This window comes from Ctenopharyngodon idella, chromosome 7, assembly GCF_019924925.1.
Source record: "Ctenopharyngodon idella isolate HZGC_01 chromosome 7, HZGC01, whole genome shotgun sequence".
NCBI lineage: Eukaryota > Metazoa > Chordata > Actinopteri > Cypriniformes > Xenocyprididae > Ctenopharyngodon > Ctenopharyngodon idella.
The window spans coordinates 32,364,073-32,375,610 of record NC_067226.1 but is presented as its reverse complement, the minus strand read 5'-3'; the positions used below and the strand labels follow the sequence as shown (position 1 = coordinate 32,375,610).

Below are 11,538 nucleotides of genomic sequence, written 5' to 3'. Positions count from 1 at the left end.
TAAATGTATTTATTATTTTCAGGGCTTGACATTAACTTTTTTTGCTCACCAGTCACTGTGGCTAGTGGATTTCCAAAGTTACTAGCCACTCCATTTTCACTGGCCACCATTTTGATATCGATACCATGGGGAAAAACTGCCATATAGATATTTTTCATATGGCAGCCAGCAGGTAGCTATATTAGGCTTTGGGGCCTCTGATCTTTTGGAATATAGAATGTTTCATTTCACAAATAAAATAGGTTGTATAACATTTATGTTGTTATCTAAGTACTTAAAAGCAGTCTGCGCTGCTGGCTGTGGTAGATTACCGTTTATCTTACACACACATTCCACTAAACGCAGCTTTTGTGTCGGGTATTTAAATAGTCATCTGTTAAAGGAACACTCCACTTTTTTTGAAAATAGGCTCATTTTCCAACTCCCCTAGAGTTAAACAGTTGAGTTTTACCGTTTTCGAATCCATTCAGCCGATCTCCGGGTCTGGCGGTACCACTTTTAGCATAGCTTAGCATAGTTCATTGAATCTGATTAGACCGTTAGCATCTCGTTAAAAAACGACCAAAGAGTTTCAATATTTTTTCCTATTTAAAACTTGACTCTTCTGTAGTTACATCGTGTACTAAGACCGACGGAAAATGAAAAGTTGTGATTTTCTAGGCCGATATGGCTAGGAACTATACTCTCATTCCGGTGTAATAATCAAGGAACTTTGCTGCCGTACCATGGCTGCAGCAGGCGCAATGATATTACGCAGTAATATCATTGCGCCTGTATTTGCTGCCGTACCATGGGTGCAGTACGGCAGCAAAGTTCCTTGATCATTACGCCGGAATGACAGTATAGTTCCTAGTCATATCTGCCTAGAAAATTGCAACTTTTAATTTTCCTTCTGTCTTAGTACACGATTTAACTACAGAAGAGTCAAGTTTTAAATAGGAAAAATATTGAAACTCTTTGGTCGTTTTTAACGAGATGCTAACGGTCTAATCAGATTCAATGAACTATGCTAAGCTATGCTAAAAGTGGTACCGCCAGACCCGGAGATCGGCTGAATGGATTCGAAAACGGTAAAACTCAACTGTTTAACTCTAAGGGAGTTGGAAAATGAGCCTATTTTCAAAAAAAGTGGAGTGTTCCTTTTAAACAGTACTTGTTTCTACCGGCAGGTGGGACTGTTGTCAGATGGAAAGCTTAAAAAAATCCTGCCACTGAACCGTCGTCATTCATTCATTATTAGAAGAGCTGTTGAGGTAATAATAAAAGTGTTTCGCGAAATTCTGATTAGAACCCTGAAGTGCTGGACGTAAACAGCGTAGGAGACTTATTGTTGAATAAAGTTATTTTTGTTTTGTTTTTGTGCACAAAAAGTATTCTCGTCGCTTAATAACATTAAGGTTGAATCACTCTAGTTACATGAACTGTTTTTACTAACTTTCTGTACCTTGAAATTGAAATTTATAGGGAAGTCAGAAGCTCTTGGATTTCATCAAAAATATCTTAATTTGTGTTCCGAATATGAACGAAGGTCTTCCGGGTTTGGAACGACATGAGGGTGAGTAATTAATGACAGAAATTTCATTTTTGGGTGAACCAACTCTTTAACTTTAGGAAGGATATTTTTAACAATTTGAATTCTTAAGTTTTGTATTAACAGTCTTAAGAAAACAGTCTTAAGACACTCTTGCTTGTGTCATGCTATTTTGTAATATTAGTTTTGTATTTTCTTCAATTATATTTCTTCTAAAAGTTAGTTGATTACTTTCTGAATACCAAAGTTTGACCTTACGATTGCTTGAAACCTCACAAACAAAACGTATGGAACTTAAGTGTACTATATATATAGGCCACTATACACATGTGAATTGCTAGCCTTTTTTCCCCTATTTGTCTCAACCAGACATATGAATCAGAGATGTGAAAATAAGGGCCTAAAATGAACACTCGGCAAGTGCTGTTTGGTATATATGTCTGACAACACATTATTTTGGGGAACAAAAATATGAGATGGGAGGAAAAATTATATTTCAATGCTTGTGCGTTTTCGCTAAACGTTTGTGTTCCCTCAAGAAACTTTGTGTTTGCTTGCAAGGGCATTGTAATATAGCTTTTCCTCCCATCTCAAAAGTTATACTTTGCATGACCATATTTACTTGATATTTTGCACATTATACCAATATACACTGATCAGGCATAACATTATGAGCACTGACAGGTAAAGTGAACACTGATTATCTCTTCATCACGACACCTGTTAGTGGGTGGGATATATTAGGAAGCAAGTGAACATTTTGTCCTCAAAGTTGATGTGTTAGAAGCAGGAAAAATGGGCAAGAGTAAGGATTTGAGCGAGTTTGACAAGGACCAAATTGTGATGGCTAGACGACAGACGGCTAGGGTCAGAGCATCTCCAAAACCGCAGCTCTTGTGGGGTGTTCCCGGTCTGCAGTGGTCAGTATCTATCAAAAGTGGTCCAAGGAAGACACAGTGGTGAACCGGCGACAGGGTCATGGGCGGCCAAGGCTCATTGATGCACGTGGGGAGCGAAGGCTGGCCCGTGTGGTCCGATCCAACAGACGAGCTACTGTAGCTCATATTGCTCAAGAAGTTAATGCTGGTTCTGATAGAAAGGTGTCAGAATACACAATGCATCACAGTTTGTTGCGTATGGAGCTGCATAGCCGCAGACCAGTCAGGGTGCCCATGCTGACCCCTGTCCACCGCCGAAAGCGCCAACAGTGGACACGTGAGCATCAGAACTGGACCACGGAGCAATGGAAGAAGGTGGCCTAGTCTGATAAATCACGTTTTCTTTTATATCACGTGGATGGCCGGGTGCGTGTGCGTCGCTTACCTGGTGAACACATGGCACCAGGATGCACTATGGGAAGAAGGCAAGCCGGCGGAGGCAGTGTGATGATTTGGGCAATGTTCTGCTGGGAAACCTTGGGTCCTGCCATCCATGTGGTTGTTACTTTGACACATACCACCTACCTAAGCACTGTTGCAGACTATGTATGGAAACGGCATCTTTCAGCATCTTTCAGCAGGATAATGTGTCCTGCCATGAAGCAAAAATGGTTCAGGAATGGTTTGAGGAGCACAACAACGAGTTTGAGGTGTTGACTTGGCCTCCAAATTCCCCAGATCTCAATCTAATCGAGCATCTGTGGGATGTGCTAAACAAACAAGTCCGATCCATGGAGGCTCCACCTCGCAACTTACAGGACTTAAAGGATCTGCTGCTAACATCTTGGTGCCAGATACCACAGCACACCTTCAGGGGTCTAGTGGAGTCCATGCCTCGACAGGTCAGGGCTGTTTTGGCAGCAAAAGCGGGACCAACACAATATTAGAAAGATGGTCATAATGTTATGCCTGATCGGTGTATGCTTTGGAACTCTAGTTAGTCTAACATGCCTGAATAAGTTAAGATAGACTTAAGTTAAGGCTCTTGTCTTGAGTTTGTCTACATTGGATCTGTGAGCTTTATTTAACTGTTTTTATTTGTAATTTTACATTTATTCATTTTTGTTACATTTATTCATGATTGTTTTTGGTCATATGCACGACAGAGAAAACAAACAAGCTGACTGCTGTGTGCGATTTGAGTGGAGTTAGTCAAAGGCATGAGGAGTAAAGTTTCTCATTTAATATTCCTGCAGCCAACTGAGCTCCATGCTGCAGAGTGACCGCCGCTCCCTCATGCATCAATAATACAAGAGGAAGTTATTGTTCCGCTGCAGGCGACAGCAACACAGAAGTAAAAGGCTTGTGGGGAGGCTGTGCTGCGCCTTTCACTCAACCCACTCAGGTTTCAGGTGCTGTAGACAGGCCTCGGACAAGAGAGAGATGATTTGAAACATCAGTGAAGGGCCTGATTGTGTGCCGACGCTGGCTTAGGGACACTTTTGTTTTATGACAGCTGTAGGCGACTTGCTGGCTGCCACATAGGGAAAACAATACCCATAAGGACAAGGTTACCGTTTTATATCAGTTTTGGCACAGTTGAAAATGACCTCATGAGATGTCAGATTGAGGAATAAAAATGGGCTCATAGTGATTCAGGATAATGGAGATATAATTAATGTGAAGTTTTATAATCAATTAACACTGCTTTTGTCATTTTTTACAAGATGGACAAAATTTGTCACCAAAAAAGTCATTCGATTTAGCCAAAATTTTGGTTTTACCAAATGACACTTTTGGTTATACCGAATGATGATATTTTCAAACAATGCTAACAGGCTGCTATCTAGCTATCTAGCTAGGAAAAGGACAATCAAAAATTTTATATTTAGTACAAGTTTTTAAAATATTACAACATTTTCCATGTTTTATAACGGTTGTACCGAATGACCTGATATGAGCAAGTGAAAACATGCATTTTTCAGATAGTTAGGAGAGAGTTAGTTACTTTGCTTCACGACCATGTGGTCCTTTGCAGGTGTCTGAATGATGTCACATCCTGTCACATGATACTGACCGCATGACTTGATCCAAAATGGTCCCTTTATATTGGTTACTCAGAATGACATCAATGAAATTCATTTTTCCAGACATTTTTTCTCATAACAAAGCAATGACTTCTACACATCATTTTAATACCATTTTGCACTATGTTGATATATGATGTTATAAAATCATGCCAGAATAAAAAATATATACATTTATTACATTTTAAGATATTTGAATCACAAATCAAATGGCTGTATTGGCCTTTGGATGGAATGAATGACCTTTTGACACTTCAAAATCTTTAAAATACCTTTATAAGTAGCAAAATATAATCGAAACCTTTTGGATTCAGTATAAGAGATCTAGTTGTACTCTTTGTTTTTTATTATTATTAAGGCCTTTGGACAAAAAAATGAGCCATCACGTCATTGATCCACATACAGAAAATAAAAGCTAATTCAAAATATGAACTGACACTATAACAGTAATAAATAATACTAAAATAACACTGGCAATATGTGTCATTATCACCATAAAGAATGAGTGATATACATTTTTTGGAACATTTCCATCAAAATAACTATTCTTCAATTGATTTTTTGTTATGCAGCAGATGTGCATTATCTATTGTATGTCTACTGTGCCCTGTTTTAGCCTCAGTCGCAGTAATGACCTACCTTTGTAACTCCTTTAATCTTAATTACTATGAAATTGCCTTGTGATACAAGAGTATACCATCTCAAAGTTCCTTGGCCTTTCTCTTTTCTCATATTACATCCCTGAGCCTCTGGCCTCTCACTCCAGCACACAGTCAGCTGGCACATGATGGAACGATGTCGCTGAAACATGAAGCTTTAGCTTTTGAGGATCCAATTGAATCTCAAAGACTGGGAGGGGGAGCGTATCAAAAAGTGACAAATGCTGAGAGAGAGAGAGAGACGGAGAAATAATTTGCTCACACTTGCAATCCTAGACACATCCAATCTATTTCCACAGATACGGACGGGATTAAACAGACACAACTGCTTATATGTAAGTACTGAAAAAATTCTTATAGTGTTTTACAAATGTAGGAAATGTCAGAATGTTTCCTTTTTTTGCTATTTATTTTTATAAAAATTGGTTTAGACTTAAAGTGGCAAACTTTTCTATGTGAAAGTTTAGCCAAGTGACAGTGGATAGTCATTAAGATTTCATGCGCACTCCACAGTGTGACACTTTACTCTCTGAATGTCTCCGTCAGCTCCTAAAGGAACATAAATGCAGTCTTACAAGGACAACAAAATGACTTTGTCAATGCTACCTTGAGGCAATGAAACTCAGGATGGGCAAGCTGGGAATTGTTGTCATTTTGCTTTTTCTGGAACAAGTATCAGCCACTGCTGGAGGTAAGACAATTTGGGCTGTTTGAGGTGTTTGTTGGTACAATAACTCAATTTGTCTCCAAGTCTAACTTCCATTTATGTTTCTCATGTTTCTCTCATGTCAGCAAGCAAAAAAGAGGACCAAAAGGAGGCAATTTTGAAAGAGCTTGTTGAGATATGGAGGAAGGGTGGAGGATGGAATCCACACAGAGTACAGCCACCAGCAGAACGACAAAAGGATCAACAAATTCATTCCGTAGTGAGGAGCATTATGGGAGGTCTCAAGTCTCTGGGTGTCCTGCCAAGGAAAAGCAAGAGTCTCCCATCTTTAAACAAAGCATTCGATCGAAACAGGCTGTCGGGATTCCTTTATAACATCTCTATGTACCTGCAAGAGATGAGTGCAGAGTTAGATGATCGCCAGCAACCTTTTAGCGATGAACAGTTTTGGGGGAACCTGCTTTATTCTCTTCTTCAGACCGGAAGGGAAACGTCACTTGGAATATGGGACGGGAAAAGTCCCCCGCGACCCACTTTCAGGCTTCAGGATCTGTTTCTGTCGCTCAGGGGCAGCCCACATTGGGATGGACTTCTTGGGTTGGTACAAAGCATTTTGACCCTCACTGAACGCCAGCCTCAAAAACCCATCTTGACATTTGTTTCTCAGAATTGGAAGACCATCAGCGCTTTGCTTGAAACTGTTCTTCAAGCTGTGGTCAGTGGGACGTACGGCCAGGCCGTCGCAGGTCTCCAGGGTTTCATCTGTGTCCTGAAAGGACGAAATGATTGTGCCTTCAACCTGAGCTGGCTTGACCAGCTCATCAGCTTCATGGAGACCAGGAACTGGAAACCTGTGGTCAGTCTACACCCTGTGAGTGTGGAAAACAATCAAAGAGATGTCACGCTGTCTACAGGACGTTTTAAACCCTTCCTCGTGCCACCTGAGGTGCTTCATGAGGAGCAGCTCTTGCTGAACAAATCGGGCATTGATTCAGAGAGCCTTGCTTCTATGCAGGCACTGCTTCTTCAGGCTTTGTCAAGGTCAAACGCAGGAGAAAGGGCAGTACAGTTCGCAAAGCGTAATCCCGCCCTCCTGCAGGGATTGGATAACCTTAGACATGGATTTCTGCACAATGTTGGCCGCAGTGTGTATAGTAATCTGAGAAGAAAAGTGTCCCATATGACCAAGGCTCTGCTGGATGATGTGAGCAGCATGGTGGACGAATCACAGTACAGTCATCATGGAAGATGTTCTGTAGGCAAGTATAGTACTGTTGTCTTTTTAGCCTTTAAACAGACTCTTAAATCTATAAAGCATACAATGTACTAGGGCTGCACAATTAATCGAATTTCTAATCGCGATTACGGATGCCATGATTTCGTAATCGTTCAAAGGTGCTATTACATCAATAAATCCACTTACATTATTCTGCGTGCTTAAGAGGTATGTTTAGAGCATGTTACGTTGTGAGAGGCGAATCATGACTACTTCAGAGTGTAAAAGGTCTAACCCAGTACAAAAGGAACTACCAGTGACGTAAGACCAGCGAAACACCCGCGCCCGCCATTTTTAAAAAGCTGTGTACACAGCCTATATATTCACTCCACAAACTAACTCTATAAACATGGAAAACAGTGATAGATGGACCTCTCAACCTTACGCTAAAGAGAAAATCCAGCGTGACTTTGAGCGGACCAAGCGAAACATGATTATGTATTTCTGCTCAGCTAGGGCATCAACCACACGGCAAATACTGATACTTTTTCAAATACTGTCTACTCTCTTTGTATAACAGTTCTACCTAACATATTAGACAGGGCTGTTAAACATATCGTAAACTAATGAAGACGGAGAATGCGAGCACTTTGACAGTAAGTCGGACAAAACCAAGACATAACTGACTGAGGATACTTGCCAAGACGGGCATTTTGATTTCATGTATTTAAACTGGCAAGGCTTAAACTTTCGTGACGATGCAACATTGCACCATCAAGTGTCCCAATCATCATTCACGTTTGTTCACGTTCATGTTCTCACAATTTTGCATCATTAGAATTCACAAAAACTGTAACTGGCCAACTGATGATTGACACCGTTTCATATACTCGATTTTTACTCGCATTTGACGCTTCACGAGTGTTAATTTTAGGCCCTGTGCATGCATAAAGTATGTATATATTCATGATCTCCTTCACATCAGTCAATCAATCAGTCTGTCTATCTATCTATCTATCTATCTATCTATCTTGTTCTGTCTATAAGGCCCATAAGCCTTCAAACCTCACAACTTTCAAGCAAGACTTTAAACAAGCATCATTTTAAGTTCTTGACAATAACAAAAAAATATTGCGCCAATGACTTTAGAGCAGGTTTCAGTTGGTCAGTGGCGCAGTCGTTTTCAGTTGCCTCAAAATAGCAACACGCCAACAGTGCGCCTGAACACCTCGTTTTCAGAACAGCACGCCCATGGGCGAACAGATGGGCACGAGTGCATTTTCTATTTAAACAACGTGGAGCTGGGTGTGAAAATGATAACTGCGTTGGGCTGAAACTAGCAAAAAACACTTGCGTCGTGCCTGGCGTCACATTGTGCTGGATGTATGATTGGGCCCTAATAGTTACAAATTACAGCCATCCTTTTATTTCATTTTTAATTCTACTTTTCTACATTAAAAATTCAAATTGCAGTTCTGCATCCTTTTTGTTAATTCAGTTTAAATGTAAGAAATTAAATTAGTAAGAAATTATTTTTTTTTAAAAGGCATTCTCAATTCAATTCTGAATGTGCACAACCCTGACTAAAATCACAATGGCATTGTTAGTCATTAACCATATCTTTGTTACTCTAAATCCTATAGCCAGTATAATCTCGTCTTTCTTTTATGCTGGTAACTGTACACCCCTGGTATTATGTGCACAGCTATGCTGTTACATCAAGGCCAATTGTATAATACAGTGGCCAGCTCTCCATTTTCCTCAATTAATCAACAGTGTTCTGCAATCATCTGTGATTTGTATCAATAAACTATTCACCCAGAACTTTTCCATTCATTTTTGTTTCTTTGTAAAGGTGACCTCAGGCAGTTAATATTGTGGTAAGTGTCATGGGAATCAGGAAAACATTTCAAAATTATTTCTAAGTGTATAAAGTAGATTATCATAAATTAACAGTTTTTTTTGTCCTCTTTGTACAGGGGAATTAGACATAACTTGACATGGAACGCTCAAGCGATGGGTTTCAGGTCGGATGGTTTACCCAGCATGCCGTCTTTCATGACCTGCCCCTCTCCAGAAGAAGAAACAACGACTTTGAAACCTCAGTCCTCATCTAGAAGGGCTAAGCTTCACCAATCCCAGTCAAAAGTCCATGAGCAGAGTGATTCAAACCCCTCACCCTCAGCAGAGATTCTAGAAGCTGCCTGTAATGCCTCTATCCCTGGTCTCACTGGGGTCTCAAATTTTACCGTATTCCTCTACTGCAATCTTTTTGATGGAGAGGATGGCTCACAGGACCCTGAGGTCAACCATTACGGGGCAGACCTGCACGCGACCTGCTCCGATGCTGCTTGGTACCTCTCGGCAGCGGAGGAAGATTTTCTTTGGGTTCATGTTTGCAGCGAATTCTTCGCTCACGAATTTAACAAAACAGTGTGTGCCAACTCTACATTCTGGCTGCAACATGCACATCAGGTACATTGAGCTACTTTTAGTTTATGTTTCCATGAAAATATTAAAGTGAAAAAAAAAAGAATTTTTTTCATTAAAATGAAAATTCTGTCATTGTTTACTCACCCTCATGTCATTCCAAACCCATAAGACTTTGGTTAAAGGGTTAGTTCACCCCAACATTTTGTCATTAATTACTCACCCTCATGTCATTCCACACCCATAAGACTTTCGTTCATCTTCGGAACACAAATTAAGATATTTTTGATAAAATCCGAGAGGTTTCTGATCGCTTCTCGTCGCTTCGTAACATTAAGGTTGAACCACTGTAGTCACGTTGACTATTTTAATGATGTCTTTACTACTTCTCTGGGCCTTGAATGTGGTAATTATGTTGCTTTCTCTTGGGGATCAGAAAGCTCTCGGATTTCATCAAAAATATCTTAATTTGTGTTCCGAAGATGAACGAAAGTCTTACGGGTTTGGAACAACATGAGGGTGAGCAGTTAATGACAGAAATGTAATTTTTGGGTGAACTAACCCTCCGAAACACAAAGAGAGCATATACCCAACTGCTGCAGATTCATTTTGGTGTTTATACATGGAAACGCATAATTCCGAGTCTGAGGACGTGAACAGCTCTGGTTAAAACGTCACGGGTGGTCATCTCTTAATTACGGTAGTTATGGCGTGAACACATCACAAGCTCATTGTTTTGATTCGTTAGGAACTGTAAAAGGTGGCTGCTGTTTGTTTGCGGTGCTCCGCGACTGATGTCTGTCTACATAAACTCTGCACAGCATGAAATGTGCTTATGACGTATGATGTCTGCGTAAACAGGGTGCGCTAGGATATGTAAAAACATATGTTGACAGGCAGGTAGGACATCGTATTATTTCATTTGGACTGAATATAAAGAGTGGATAAAAATTTTAGGGTCCTACGCCTTCCACAGACGATATATATTTATAAAAATACACTTGGACAGTTTAACATAGCGATTGCTATCAGGATATGAGGAGACTTTCAACCAGTATAACAAAAAAATGTTTCTGTAGAGAATCACCTATTGCACTTTTAAATCTGCCTAAATCATTTTGCTGTGAAATTTTCTCAGGTAGAGTCTACACGGGATTACCATTACCTCAACCAGTCAAGTATTGATGACCTCTGTCTTCAGCTCTCCAACGATGTTTCTGGGGGATCTCCTCCAGACGCCACCGAGGATTGCCTAGCACTGCTAAGCAGCAAAACTCTAACTGCCCAGGACTTTAGAAGGTGTTTTCTGCCCAATAACACAGCCCTTATTGCCTCTTTGTGCGGAAATGAGTCGTCTCAAATACCACAAGACGGGAGCTGGGCGGCGGAGTACTGCTCCAAAGTCCCTAATCACTTTCACGGTGCCCCCAAAGACAACTGTGACTACTTAAACTGGAAGGCAGAACAATTTCTGAACTCCACCGCCCTTGAGCTTTGCAGCAGTAAAGCTGGTTTGAAGGACTATATTTGCAAAAACACCACACTGTACGTTACATTAGTTCAAAAGCAGCCTTCGCTCTTAGACTACTGTTTGAACTCTGAAGAATCACAAGGCTCCAAGTGCGTCCTCCAGAAGCTGTTTGACATGCTGCCAGCACCTTATGACTTCGACACCTCTCAACTTTGTGTGAACCCCTTGCCCGTTCTACAAGACGCCATTCATAAGCTCACTCTATGTGAAGGAGTAATGGATGAACGCACGGGTTGGTTGGCTACAGTAAGCTACGTGCTTCGAGTGTTGGACTTTGTGGTAGGGCTCTCAGCGGGTTTGGAGGAGGGAGAACGAGAGGTGCGTCAGGGCCTGGGTCAGGCCATTCTTCTTTCCAGCCTCCAGGACAATGCTTCCTTCTGGGCCACTCTACGGCCAGATGCATCCTTAAGTGTACTTCACACTGTTGGCATCTTCCTGAAGAGAGAGCAAAACTCAACCTTAAAAGAAGACCTTTTAAGCTGTTTCAGTGTATGTCATGCATTGCATAGTTTTTCTGTGCTAGTACTAATAGTATGTTA

General features: G+C 40.8%; 1 protein-coding gene across 1 annotated transcript; it reads left to right on the top strand.

Annotated features, from left to right (window-relative positions):
* Nucleotides 1-3,511: 3,511 nt before the first annotated feature.
* LOC127515640 (stereocilin-like) lies at nucleotides 3,512-9,026 on the top strand. The gene is made up of 4 exons (XM_051899521.1): nucleotides 3,512-5,490; nucleotides 5,702-5,846; nucleotides 5,948-7,077; nucleotides 9,018-9,026. Exons 2-4 carry the CDS (start codon nucleotides 5,771-5,773, stop codon nucleotides 9,024-9,026), a joined length of 1,215 nt encoding a protein of 404 aa, XP_051755481.1. The 5' UTR covers nucleotides 3,512-5,490; nucleotides 5,702-5,770.
* Nucleotides 9,027-11,538: the final 2,512 nt, after the last annotated feature.

Coding starts and splice junctions, on each gene's coding strand:
- LOC127515640 (XM_051899521.1), top strand. CDS start 5,771: ATGAAACTCAGGATGGGCAAGCTGGGAATTGTTGTCATTTTGCTTTTT. Junction 5,847..5,947: donor AGTATCAGCCACTGCTGGAG/GTAAGACAATTT, acceptor CTCTCATGTCAG/CAAGCAAAAAAGAGGACCAA.